This window comes from Tachyglossus aculeatus (genome assembly GCF_015852505.1).
Source record: "Tachyglossus aculeatus isolate mTacAcu1 chromosome 12 unlocalized genomic scaffold, mTacAcu1.pri SUPER_6_unloc_1, whole genome shotgun sequence".
Lineage (NCBI taxonomy): Eukaryota > Metazoa > Chordata > Mammalia > Monotremata > Tachyglossidae > Tachyglossus > Tachyglossus aculeatus.
Window position 1 is genome coordinate 5,883,651 of NW_024044828.1, and position 14,578 is coordinate 5,898,228.

Here is a 14,578-nt window from a genome sequence, read left to right on the forward strand (position 1 = left end):
CCTCCTTCTAAAATTTATAGAAAAACATATACAAAAACATTTTAAATGAAACTATTTGGTGACCATTTTCTTTGAGAACCATTTATCAAGAGTTTGGACCTGTGTTCTCAATGAGGAGAAAATTAGCTACTAAATGTCCAAAACTATATCATGAAGAAAGGTAATTTTTATCCAGGTGGCTTGTGGGCCTAGATTTTTATTCCCTTTTGATAGAAACCTTCAGAGCCTCTAAAGTTGTTTCTTCTAGCCCAATTGTATGGTAATTTATGTCTAATTAGTGGTCACCAGAATCCATTTCCAGTAAGCACTTCTGGTTGATTTTTTTTTTTTTTTTTGGTTTTTTTTTCACTTGATTTGATTAAAACTAATTCTACAGACTATTTGGTTTTGAGAAATTAAAAGGTGAGAAACCAACTCTGTTGTATTGCACTCTCCAAGTTCTTGATACAATGCTCTGCACGTAGCAGTCAATAAATATTATTGATTGAGAAAGGCTAAAAAAGATTCACAGATAAGGTATCCAAAATGCCTTGGGGATATTAGGTGGTAGATCCTTGGCCATGATGACTGATATTAAGGAAGGCATACGCTAGACTATTCCGCTAAGCACCTAGTGTCACAGACAAAGTCAGAATATCTAGCTTGTTCGACTGGGCATAACTTAGTTTGGGATTCATGGTCCTATGGTTTTTTGTTCCACTTCTGTCAGAAAAATGGAAGATTAATGTCAGAAAGATATGTGAGTGTCTTTGGCTGAAATTCACTTAAAAATTCCCTTATTACTTCAACGCCAATAAAACAACATCAGAGCGATTTGACTTCTGTAGAACAACATGATGATAAATGATTTTCAAGGTTCTCATTATATATACTTTTTTAGTCTTAATTTGTTTTCAGTGGAATAAACTAACTGGATCATGCCTGTGACTGAGATACAAAATAACTATAACCATGTTTTAAGTCTGTTAATTGGAAAAAGAAATGCATGCCTAATTTCCTGAGGAGTGTAACCATGAAAATGTAAAATTGTCCATAAGTTGCCTCTTCTCAGATTGGAAGCCAGTGTCCCAGACTTAGTGACTCCACACACGTTCACGGTGAAAGTTGGAAAGTAAGCCATCCCTATCCTTTGTGCTGAGGGGCAGCAGAATGGTCATCTTAGAATTGTTTAGTTTTCAAGGTCATTCTACTATGTAGTTTCAATGCTTTCCAAAAGTTTCAGTGATTTGAAGAGAGGAGTGCCATACCAGGCAGTAAAATGCTTCCCGCTATATGCAGGGGGCAGTTTAGCTCCATGGATATCAAGCAAGACAAATATCATGAAGTCCCTCCTAGGTAGCTTCTCCTACTGTGGAAGACATCATACTAGGTTAGATGGACCATTGGTTCAACCCAATGATGGCAGTGCTCGTGCTTTTTATAAACCTGACTCCTCCTCATGCCTGCTGTGTGATCTTGGGCAAGTCACTTAATTTATTTGTGCCCCAGTTACATCATCTGTAAAATGGGGATTCAGTTACCATCCTCCTTAGATTGGGAGCCCTATGTGGGACAGGGTGTCTGTCCGATTTGATTATCTTGTATCTTCACCAGCTCTTAGAATAGTGCTTGAGACATAATAAGCACTTAACAAATATCAGTATTATTGTTATTATTATTTAATGTGCTTACATTGAAACATTATTGTTGGCCCAACCTGAAGTCACCTGTGAAGGTAGCAAGTGCAGGAGGGGCTCCAAAGAGGTTTTAAGGCAAAACATCAAACAAACAAAAAAAAAGACAAACATTTTAAACAGGTAAAGTGGAGACAGCAGCAAAGTCAGACTATCAGGCAGTTTATTTTGACTGGCAAACAGCATTTATTGAGTTAGATTCTCCTTTCATCTGAGAATTATCAAAGGTGATAATTCAAATTAATAGAGATTCCCAAGAGGTTGAGATCTTTAGAGAAGAGGAGTTTAGGAATAGAACAAGGGTTTTGTCTCTCTGCCCACAGCTCTCCCCAGTGGGTCACATTTCCTTTCTTTGACTTTCATTTTATCCTTCTATACATAGTAAAGTCATTGACCAGTTTTTCTTCAAAGTCACAGAGATTATTTTTGGCATATTCTGTTCCAAGTCTAACACTATGCCTCACATATTGTAACAGTTGTACACTATCCAAATACTTATTTAACCAGTTTGTTGCAAAGCCATTTTGGCTCTAATAATAACAATGATTGTGGTGTTTAAGTGCTTTACTATGTGCCAGGAATTGTGCTAAGCACTGGTTTATATTCAAGATAATCAGGTCCCACATGGGGCTAAGTAGGAGGGAGAGCACTTCAAGGTAGGAGGGTGTACGTTTAAAGACAAGAACAGTAAAGACCACTTTCCAACAAGGAAATGTCTCAAGGGTTCACAAACATCCCCATGGCATATATGTGGCTTTGCAAGGAGAAAATATGGTTAATACAAACATAGTGTTCAAGACAAATCACAGCAGCCAATTCATTTTTGCCATTTTTGTTACTATTTTCTTTTCATTTCATTCTTAGAGGCAGATAAAGGTGTACCTTGAATAGGGGAGGTAGATTTGGGAGGAAGGAAGCTGAAAACCCACAGGGTGTGGCCACAGGTTTTGAAGGGTGGGGAACTGATTATAATCCCCAATGCTAGTTCTGGCAAGTTGTTTTATTCTGCTGTTTTTCCTGTTTGGTCTCAGAATAGGCCCATTTGTTGGTCCAACGAGTCATTTTTCACCCTCAAGTGTGATCATTATTTCAACTGAAATAATGCCAATGAACTGTGTGATCTACCCCTCTAGACTTTGAGCTTGTTGTGGGCAAGGAATTTGTCTACCAACACTGAGAAAGATGTTACCTTGTATGAAGCGTAGATTATTAATTTAATTCATTTCCCCAAGTAGAGATCTAGCTTTGAAGTTGTGTAGATTTCCTAACCATTTTTTTTTCTTTTCTATCTCTTCCTGGGCCTTAACTCTCATGATCTAAATTGTTGGAGGGTGGAGGTGATCCCTTAAAATCAATCAACAGTATTTATTGAGAACTTACTCTGGGCAAAGCACTATGCTAAGCCCTGTGCTAAGTAGTTAGAAGACATGATCCTTGCTTTGGAGGAGTAAAGCAATGTAGTGTTTTAGAGGCATCAACTTATCCTTTCATCAGCCCTTACATTCCATTCCAGAGGCAGCTATGTTTTAGTGGCAGTCAAAATGAAATTTATGGCTATGCTTTGTACCTCTCTGGGACTGTAAATCTTTTCATTTATGCAAATCATATTGATTTCTTTCAGAAGGACAAGATGGAGAGAATACAATTAATTTGTTATATATAAAATGTGATCGCATCCAGTCTTTGTATTTGCCACAGATCTTTAAAATCATTCTCCTTTCCTTTTTGCTTTTGAACATTCATTCATTCATTGTCATATTTATTGAGCTTTTACCGTGAGCACAGCACTGTACTAAGCACTTGGAAAGTACAATTCAGAAACAGAGACAATCCCTACCTGACAATGGGCTCACAGTCTAGAAGGGTTCACAGTCTTGTCCAGCCAACTATTTACCCCTCAAAGAGCTGAAAGATTAGAAATGGAGACAAATTTAATAAAGGGGGAGACAGACAACAAAACAAAACAAGTAGACAGGCAGCAATAGCATCATAATAGATAAATAGAATTATAGATATATACACATCATTAATACCCCTCTTCAGCTCACCATTTTAGCTTTCTGGTTGCTAACCTCTTGAGTCATTTCACTTGATCTGTTTTTCAGGAATTCTCACATCATCCGGATAGTAAACTTGAGGGTGGGGATTCATTCCATCATATTTATTGGGGATTGTGTTTGTTAATTCTACTGTACTCTCGCAAGACTTGTGGAGAGATAATGGGCCTGGGAGTCAGAGTACCTAGGTTCTAATTTGCTGTGGGACCTTGGACAAGTCACTGAACTAATCTTTGCCTCATTTACCTCATCTGCAAAATGGGGATTAAGACTGTGAGCACCACATGGACATGGACTGTGTGCAGGCTGATTAGCTTGTATCTACCCCAGCACTTACTACAAATATCATTTAAAAAAAAACCAAAAATGTACAGTACCTCTGCACACAGTAGAGGCTCAGGAAGTGCTCAACTAATATTATTGGTTGATGGATTGATAAATCTTCCGTCACGTAAGCAGTCTTGTAATAAACCACCTCTATGTTGGTAGATCAACTCTATCGTTGGAAATTTTGTTGTGAAACTTCTTTTAAACTGTTTAAAAGGGGAATATATCTGAACTAGGTTGAGGTCTGTTTATTGAAGATTAGACACTTCAGTATTTCACAGATTCACAACATGGGTTGAAGCTGGAATTACCTGGCCCCATTCTCTGTCCCAGAGGAATATTGGCCTTCTTGTTGTACTCTTTCTCCCTTTATTTTATTTGCCTGTCAAAGCATCATTTGACAATAAGGTGTTTAAAGAATACTGTTCATTGCAGAACTGAACTGTTCATTGCAGAGCTGTTCAGTTCTGTATTGCCTAACTAGAATTTTTTTAGGCGGGATGAGTAATATGCGGGTCAAGGTTGGTGTTCAGCTTAGTCATCTTTAGAATTATTGTGATCCACAGTGCTTCCTTGACTCTGCCAACTGGTTTAAAATGATCAGCGTCACTTCTTGGGAATATGCTTCCATAGTGAGATTGTCAGCATATAGTGATTGGAGCCGCAATTTGCACAGGAGGCATTTGTTTGGACTATGATGGTGCCTGGGTATGCTATCAGATAAAGCAGAATCTGTAGTAGAAGGGTTGAACTGTGACCCAACATGGTGCCGCCTCCCCGTCATTGACCTCCTCCTGTTTCATGACACAGTTTGACTCCAGCCTTGTGGTCCACGCCCTGTGCACTTCCTTGGCCAATGATCTGCTACCCTCCCAGAGCAGCCTCTCTGTTCCCTGAAGGGATAGCAGCCCCTGGGGCTGGGGGATGCAGAAGGAATGTCCTCGGTGGGCAGAATCCCTCCTGAGCAACCCAGATAGAGGTGTTTCATTTTTCTCCGCTTCCTCTCTGTTCAGGGTGGCCACAGCTGCCCAAACGTTAATTGTGACACAAGCGCGATCGAGGAAGCACCGGAGGCTCTCCCAACTTGGCTGGGAGAGCCCTGGCTATGGCAGCCCAGTTTGGGGTCTCCTTCTACCCCCTGCCATGGGGGTCAGCCCTGGGGGAGTGGTCCATAGCAGGACACATGCTCCCCGGTCCCCTTCCCACCCCTACAATCCAGTATCCCTGGACAGACTCCTTATCGATCCCCCACTGCCCATGCTTTGGGAGTCAACACTGAGGAAGAGATACATAGCAGGGCACACACTGTCTGGTCTGCTGCCCACTTCCACAATCCACATGCATCCCTGGACAGGCTTTGTGCTCACCCCCTTCACCCCACCCTGGTCCATGCCATTGGGTCAGCTCGGGGGAAGAGCCCAGGTAGTAAGGTACATGCTTGCCAGTCTTTTCCCCAGCCCCACAATCCAAGTGCTTGTTCCTTGTTCCCTGCCTTGGGGGTTAGCTCCAAAGAAAAATCCCACCTCACTCCTCCCCAGCACTGCCTCTTGGTTTCAAGAGCAGGCAAACTAGTAATTTAAACTAAGAAGACAATCATTCAGGAGCCATTACGAACCATGGCTTTATGGATCATCTTGAAGGATTTCACCCCAATGATGGTCCGTAGCACAGAAGGTGCCCATACATCATGCAACCATTCATTCATTCATTCAGTTGTATTTATTGAGCGCTTACTGTGTGCAGAGCACTGTACTAAGCGCTAAACCAGGAGTCCCTCTCCAGGACTTCATGATACCTGTAGGCTGTTGAACTGGAAGAATCTTCTAACTCAAAGCCTTAAACACGTGCTTATAGTTTCCATATCAGAAGTCAAGAAATTATTTCTATAAATCCAACTACAGTCTCTCCTGTTTTAAATATAATCCCATTCCCTCTCTTTTGGGCCCTCAATAGATATGGGGGAGGGTGTGTGTGTGTGTGTGTGTGTGTGTGTGTGTGTGTGTGTGTGTGTGTGTGTGTGTGTGTGTGTGTGTGTGTGTGTGTGTGTGTGTGTGTGTGTGTGTGTGTGTGTGTGTGTGTGTGTGTGTGTGTGTGTGTGTGTGTGTCCCCGTCCCATTTTCTCTAACTCATCCTCTCATACAACCTATTTTCTATTCCTTGAAGTCAATTTTTCTCATTCTTTTATGGCCTCTCTCCAGCTTCATATACTTTTAGATTGGTCATAAATGGACTCAGTACTCTAATAAAAGCCTGACAAGTTCTGAAGTTGTGGAAATATATCTTCCTGATTCTTCCAGTTTGATTCATTCTAGTATCATTTTAATTTTTAATGGCATTCCTACATTGCAAACGAGTAGTTTGTGGGCAACTATGAACACGTAGGTTGTTTTTTTTCCTGCTGTACTTCTGGCAAAGCAAGGGGACAAGCCAGGTGGTGCCGAAATATCATGTAGAAATATTCCAAATTAGGTTATATTATAAAGTTACATACAGTGAGACAGCATAATGTTGTCTAGGGGCCAAGCATTTAAGTGTAATGCAGGATTAGGAAAAAATAGTTTACATTGCTTTTAGCCATGCACTATTTTAAAACAATTCTTATTGAAAGGGAAGCTTGAAATGGAGGCTTATTAATAATAGGGTTGTGTGAATTTTTCTTTTCAAGTCCTTCATTTTCCAGTGAAGTGGAATGAGATCTCTTAAGATCTCTATAAAAAAAAAACCCACAAATTTTCCATTACAAGGCAGTTAAAAGTAGATTTGTTATTCTTTTTGGTCTTGTTTTTTTTTTTTTTTTTGAAGTTTGATTCAGAGTTTGCATTTCTAGACTGGGAAAAGAGAAAAATTGAGAAGAATCCCTTTACCTACTGTGTGTATTTTTTTGTTTTTGTTTTTTAGGAGCTGGTGAATCAGGAAAGAGCACAATTGTTAAACAAATGAAGTAAGTGCAAATGAAAACATTCAGAAATATATGGTCTGCAACATTGGGCTTTGCATGTGTGCTTTCAATCAAGGAAGTAAATGTTCTTTTTCTTTCCTTTCTCAGAATTATCCATGAGGCTGGTTATTCAGAAGAAGAATGTAAACAGTACAAAGCCGTGGTCTACAGTAACACAATTCAGTCCATAATTGCTATTATTAGGGCAATGGGAAGGTTGAAGATAGATTTCGGGGACTCGGCTAGGGCGGTAAGTATGGAAATTAATTTGGACAGTAATGAGGAGACTTTCAGTCAATCAGTGGTATTATTTGAGTGCTTACTATTTACATAGCATTGTTCTAAGCACTTGGGAGAGTACAGTACAAGAGAATTAGTAGACATTTCCCTGCTCACAATTTGCTGCAGTAACATTCTGCATTAAGTTGAGAGACTTCCATCATCTGTAAATCCTGGCTAGAAGCAGGGTTGGTCAGGTAGGAAGAGAATAAGATTTGGCGGTGAAAACTGGAAAGGGATGTGTGTTGGGTGAATTGATTTTTGTGCAGTCCGAGGCTTGGTAGCTTTGATGTAAGAGGGAAGTAGCTTATCCCACCACTGCATTTCCTTTGCTGTAGGTTCTGTGGTTTGGCATGATGACAGTCTGATAGTTCTGGAAGCTCCAGAATTATTTCACTGATCCACAGACTTCTTTGAACATCCTTGACAGTCGTCAGGAAGTTTCTAGATGCTGATGCTTGAAGAATGCCAGAAGATTACAGACCTCAGGGGAGGGGAGCCCAGCACAGTTCATAGATGATTGATCCGGGGGCGGGGGGAGAAAAACTAAAACTAAGGAACTGCACCAATCCATGTGCCCTCAAAAACATACAGAATCAAAAACAGTTCCTGAATGCCACTATCTACAACATACTTTTTTTTAGAAGAAAACCAAGGAGGCGTAGGTTTTTGGAGGCTACCAGGAGAGCAAGTGTCATCATTAAGCATTACGCATTTAAAGACTAAAAGTCTGCAGGGTAGAGACAGTGTCCAACCTTCTATGTGGCTTTGAGACTTAATCCTGAAATACCGTATTTAGTTTCCAAAAGCCACACTTCATATTTAAATGGCAAATTGAATTACAAATTATGAAGACCTGCAATTCTGGCCAGTTCCATCAAAGAAACAGTGAAGCAGCTTAAAGAAGCAGCGTGGTGTACTGGATGGAGCCTGGGCTTGGAAGTCAGAAAGACCTGGTTTCTAATCCCAGCTCTGCCACTTGTTTTCTCTGTAACCTTGGGCAACTCACTTCACTTCTCTGTAAAATGGGGATTAAAGCTGTGAGCCCCATGTGGGACAGGGACTGTGTCCAAAGTAATTAGCTCTTATCTACCCCAGTGATTAGTACAGTGCCTGGCACAAAATAAGCACTTAACAAATACCATTTAAAAAAAAAAGCAGTGCTAAGTGCCATATAGATATGGTCAGTTGGACATGTTCATTCAATCATATTTATTGAGTGCTTACTGTGTGCAGAACATTGTACTAAGCTTTTGGACAGTACAATTTGGCAACAGATGAGATAATCCTTACCCAACAACATGGTGATTTTCATTGTGGTGAGTGTAAGGTAGGCTGATGGATGAAGAGTATGTTAGCGTAGCTGTGGAGTACTTGCAGAAGACAGGTCATTGAGGTGGGAAAAAAATCACAGGTGGAGGGATCGAATTACTACAAAACATAAGTCTGCATATAACTACTTCAATTTTCATATATGTAAATCAAGGACAGATGTATTTTCCATCCCCAAATAGAAAATGAGTGCTAGTCATCACTACATAACAGGTTAAAAAATGAAATTTGTTTTCAGAGTTGAGTAGCCTCTCTGAACCATGTATCTATAATGTTAACCAGTGATATTTCTTGAAAATAATATTACAGTGGCCTGATGGTTAGGTTAAATACTTTTTTATGGTGTTTATTGAGCTTACTCTGCCAGGAACTGTTCTAATCTCTGGGAGGATACAAGCTAATCAGTTTGAACACAGTCCATGTCCCACATGGGGCTCAGTCTTAACCCGCATTTTACCGATAAGGGAACTGAGACACAAAGTGAAGTGATTTGCCCAAGGTCATAGAGAAGGTGAGTCTCTGAGATGGGATTAGAACCCAGCTCCTTTTGACTCCAAGGCCTGTGTTCTATCCATTAGGCCACACTGCTACTTTCCCTAAATCACCAAAAATTTTTGCACTAAAAATCCCTGAAAATGCTGGTTTTGGAGACATTTTGCTTGGCTGTACTTGAGACTCATTAAGCAGCTTCTTCAAAGTCACACCTGAAGCACATTGTATAGAAATCTCATAAACTTATTCATTTCCTGCTCATAGCTTTGAAGATAAAGTTCTTAATACAAAGTGTATTCTTGATGGTTGGAGCCTTGACTTCATTTTCAAAGTGAATGAATTAACCAAATATTTGTAAAAGGCACCTTTATGAAATCCATAGATATAAAGGCTCATTAAGGATAAGCTAAGCATAATGAAGTATGAATTTTACTGCAGTTGAACTCCAAATCAGAAGATTCCATATTTAAAGATGGACAGATCTTGTTTTACCTGGAGTGTGATCCAGAGGATTTTGATATAGTCTGCAATGTTTTGATTTAGACAGCTTGTAATTAATAAACCTTATTAATGATCAAAACCAAAGGGACTACTTGCAACTATTTGAAAACTTAGTAATGTTCCCCCAATTAGACTCAATTTTATGAGCTAGTTTAGAAGCATTAAAAAACTCATATTTAATGGATAATAATTTACCCTAAAGTTGGTGGGAATATCTGGAGTAGTGGGATTATTGTGGATTCTGAAGGAGATTTTGTTTTGGTTTCTTAAACCCAAGAACACAGCCCCAAGGGCATCTTATATTTTTACATGTCTAAGGACTTCTCCTTGGTGGTACTGGATTGCCAACAGTTGACTTGGGTTCACTAAAAAAGGAAAAGTATGCTTGAGTATATTTTCCCCATGCCAAAAGAGTTGATTTGCTTTCATAGACTATTGCTTCTGAGAAAATGTTGCTGAGTTTTACAACTGGAAGTGTTTTCTTACCATATTTTATAGATTTATTCTCTCATTGCCCTTTTCCCACACACCGTGTTTCTTTTCCTAAATACCAAAGAAAGTTTTTTCCACATGTCCCTATTTTGATTGATGTTTTAGACTTTCCACTTAACAGAAGTAATTAGGTACCAGTTTTTTCTGAGATTAGGAAGAGAACTACATCCTGCCTAAATTTTTTGATTTCTGGAACATGAGTGTGCCACTCACCATTTTTATTTGTCCTGTGCAAGTATGCTGTATTGATTTCAAGAAACTTCTAAATTACTTTAAATACACCCATCCCAATAGAATTTATATATGTAATTTTTTTTTACTGTCCTAATTGTCCCATTACGTTGTAAATTCTCTGAGGGCAGGGCTTCTATCTAGTAACTAAACTCTATTGTACTCTCCCAGTTAGTGCAGTGTTCTGCTCAGATTATGCGCCCAATGAATACTATTGATTGACTGAAACATCTATATTACGTTGCTGTGCACTGAATCATATTCGTATCCCTGTTCAGTTAAATGAAATCCAATAAGTTAATACAAACCAAAACTATCGATTGAGCTGATTTAGAAACTCTTGAGTGATTGTTATAAACTGAGGGATTAAATTGAATGACAGGAATTTGACAGACTGAACATGGTAATTTGAGTGAGGTGTTTAAGATTAAGTCTTTTTTGTGGCAGTGACAACCAAATTCATAAAATTACTCTTGGTAATTAAATTTTAGTAATGGTATAAGAGGAGCTGAAGGTTTTTGTAAACTTTTGTAACAAATGTATAGTTTTCATGTATGTAGCCTGCCTTCACTATCATATTTTTGATAGAAAATGTAATCATTTTATTTGGCTTCTTTTCCATGTGTAACATGATTTTCCCCAAGGATTGCAAACCAAGACAGAGCTAACATGATCTTCTTCATTAAAAGTGTAATTTCCTAAAAGTATAGGATAAAAGATTGTAAAATCATTAGAATGAGGCAAAGCTATTTTTTTTACAGACTCTTTTTTTTTAAAAAAAGGTTTAGAACCTGTACCATCCAGGTATTAGTTATATACGTAACTAAAGAGAAACCCGAGTGACCTAGTGGAAGGAGTATGGGGCCTGAGAGGATCTGGATTCTAATTGTGGTTCTGCCATTTCAATGCTGGATGACCTTGGGCAGTCACTTTATAATTTCATTTTTTTTAACGATATTTATTAAGTGCTTACTATGTGCCAGATAATTATCACAGGTTGGACACAGTCCATGTCCCATATGGGACTCACAGTCTTAATCCCCATTTTACAGATGAGGTACTGAGGCACAGAGAAATTAAGTGACTGCCCGAGATCACACAGCAGACAAGTGACAGAGCCGGGATTAGAACCCAGGTCCCTCTGATTCCTAAGCCTGTGCCCTATCCTCTAAGGCACATGGTTTCTTAAATTTTCTGTGCCTGGCACATGGAAAGCACTTTGACAAATACCATTAAAAGGGTGTAAGGGTACCAATGCATGTTCTAAGTACAGTGCTTTCTCCCATATACCAATTCCTAACTCTGTGTTGTAAGATCTTTAGTAGAAGGGACATTTCGCTGTAATTTACCTAAACATAATAGACTAGAATATGCTCTAATTTTCATGTTTTCTTTGGAGGGTTTTTGTTGATTTGAGGAAAGGAAAATGCTTCTATTTTCCATCACGGATAAATGGAGGACAATATGCATTTCTATTAGTTTTCTATATGATCATTTCCCTATTGTCATGTTTCCATTTCTGTGTTTTTTGTGAGCAGGACGATGCTCGACAACTCTTCGTCCTTGCAGGAGCGGCTGAGGAGGGTTTTATGACAGCTGAACTTGCAGGTGTCATCAAGAGGTTGTGGAAAGATAGTGGTGTTCAAGCATGTTTCAGTAGATCCCGGGAGTATCAGCTCAATGATTCTGCAGCCTAGTAAGTATTCCTGCCATCTGATTGAAAGCTTTATAAGTAATTAATGCGCAAGTCAGACGTGCTCCAAACTCAGCATTATATTGCTCGATAGACACAATCTCTTCTCTCAACATATTAAAGGCTATAGTGAATTTTAAGCCCAGTTATATATCTTCCTTATGCTGCATGCTCAATATTTCTTCCTGTGAACTAGGATGTGGCTGTAGAGATTGATTGAAAAAAATAAATGTGGATAGGTTCATTAGACATTTTCAACGACCTAGCCCCTGGGGGAAATATTGAACAAATCTAACACTTTCCGTAAAAAAATAGATGATATTTATCTGTGGTGTTATTTTTATAGTGCACCCAGTTTTCTTATAATGTGGGGATTGCATTCATGAAAATCCTGCATAAAGGAAAACTTATATTGTAAGTCCCCCTGGTGTCTGATGCTGCATCTGTGCATATAGTCATTTCTTCTAAAACGTGATTCACTGTGTCCAGACAGGCTCATTGTTGGAAGAATGTTCTCTAATTCTGCAGTCTCATTATTCTAGCCAAAACTCAGTGTGTAAACATATGTTATGACAGGAGTGAGGGTATTCATTTTCCATTTGGCTTATGATGTGGAGGTTTTAACATGACAGATTTAGATAGCTACTCAGCACTCAAGACCCAGAAATTCAGTTATAATAATGAGCCTGTTGTTGGCTAGGGACCATCTCTGTATGTTGCTGATTTGTACTTCCCAAGCGCTTAGTATAGTGCTCTGCATACAGTCAGCGCTCAATAAATATGATTGAATGAATGAATGATGGTATTTTTTAAGTGCTTGGAATTGGATGGGTAGGTGTAAAGGAACTTAATGATATTGAAGTCTTGATATATAGCTCTGTAATAATTCCTGTACATAAAAGCCTGAAACTCAATTTTTGTCTTTTTTCCACATGTGGTGGAATTTATTGAAAATAATAAGTTAGATTTTTATGATTTTCTATCTTTGAATTCAAAATATACACCATTATTAAACTTTGTTTCTAGCGGTTTTGATCTACAAAACATTTTTTGAAAGAGAACTTGGATAATCTGTTCTAAACCTCCATCTTAGTTTCATGACAAGTACTAAGGCTCTTATAAATGTACAACAACACTTTTTCTAAAGGGCTTCTTTAATGTGAGCACTTCTTTGCTTAGGAACCCATGAGCTTCATCACGAGAGCAATCAATCAGTGGTATTTGAGTGCTTACTGCAAGCAGAGCACTGTTCTAAGTGCTTGGGAGAGTAAAATACAACAGAGTTGATAGAAGGTGGAAAGAAGGCAGTGAAGCCTAAAGGAAAGCACACAGTAAATACTCAGTAAATGTGGTGATTAATTGAAGGCAAACAGAACTGGGATTAGGAGAACCAGATTCTAATCTCAGCTCTCCCATTGGCCTGCTGTAAGACTGTGGAATTGTCACTGGCCTGTCAGTTTCTTCCATCTATAAAATGGGGATAAAATGCCTGCTCTCCCTCCTTCTAGGATGAAGCAAGGAGTGTTTTGGATTTGATCATCTTATATGTCCCCAGGTTCTTAGTACATAGTATGAACTTAAAAATAACATGGGTAAACAATTTTAAAATCTTTATTTCTCATAGTTTTTATTTTTCCACGGTTGTATTTACTTTTTAGTTCACAGAGCTTGTATCAAATGAAGGCAGTGGGGAACCTTCCAGGGGCTTGCACCTGGACATCTGGATTTCTTCAATTCCTTGAAACTCTTTCTAATTAATTTTGTGGACTATCCTCATACTTGGACTGCCTTAGGTGTGACTCATCCTGAATAGAGTGTCCACAGTTAGGATTCCATCCTTCTGCAAAACCTTCTTATTTTGGTCCCCTTTGTGGGTTTGAGTAGTAAACATGCATTTTTTTTTAATTTCAGCTACTTGAATGACTTGGACAGGATAGCACAAAACAGTTATATTCCAACTCAGCAAGATGTTCTTAGAACTAGAGTGAAAACAACAGGAATCGTGGAAACACATTTTACTTTCAAGGATCTTCATTTTAAGTGAGTAATAAACTGTATTATGTAAAAGTATTGAATGCATGTTTTTTTTTGCCAAAGAGATAGAACTTTATATGAAGGACAGCAATGTAAGCTCCTTCAATCAATCAGTCACCTTTATTGAGTGCTTTACTGTGTGCAGAGCACTGTACTAAGCACTTGGGGAAGTACAATATAATGGACACGTCCCCTGCTCACAGTGAGGTTACAGTGTAGTTGGGGAGACAGACATTAATATAAATACATAAATTGTGGTTGTGTACTTAAGTGCTGTGGGATGGGGGTGAAAAAAGGGAGCAAGTCAGGGCAGCGCAGAAGGGAGTGGAAAATAAGAAAAAGACTGCTTAGGGAAGGCCTCCTGGAGGAGATGTGCTTCAATAAGACTTTGAAAGTGGGGAGAGTAATTGTCAGATGTGAAGAGGGAGGGCGTTCCAGGTCAGAGGCAGGATGTGGGCGAGAGGTTGTGGTAAGATAGACGAGGTCTAGGGTACAGTGAGTAGGTTGACATTATAGGAGCAAAGTGTGC

General features: G+C 39.0%; 1 protein-coding gene across 1 annotated transcript in view; it reads left to right on the top strand.

Annotated features, from left to right (window-relative positions):
- GNAI1 (G protein subunit alpha i1) overlaps positions 1-14,578 on the top strand; it is a 66,582-nt gene that overhangs the window by 38,242 nt on the left and 13,762 nt on the right. Inside the window, exons 2-5 of the mRNA XM_038741038.1 lie at positions 6,956-6,998; positions 7,104-7,245; positions 11,861-12,018; positions 13,927-14,055. Coding sequence (XP_038596966.1) covers positions 6,956-6,998; positions 7,104-7,245; positions 11,861-12,018; positions 13,927-14,055 — 472 coding nt within the window. The remainder of the gene's footprint in view (positions 1-6,955; positions 6,999-7,103; positions 7,246-11,860; positions 12,019-13,926; positions 14,056-14,578) is intronic.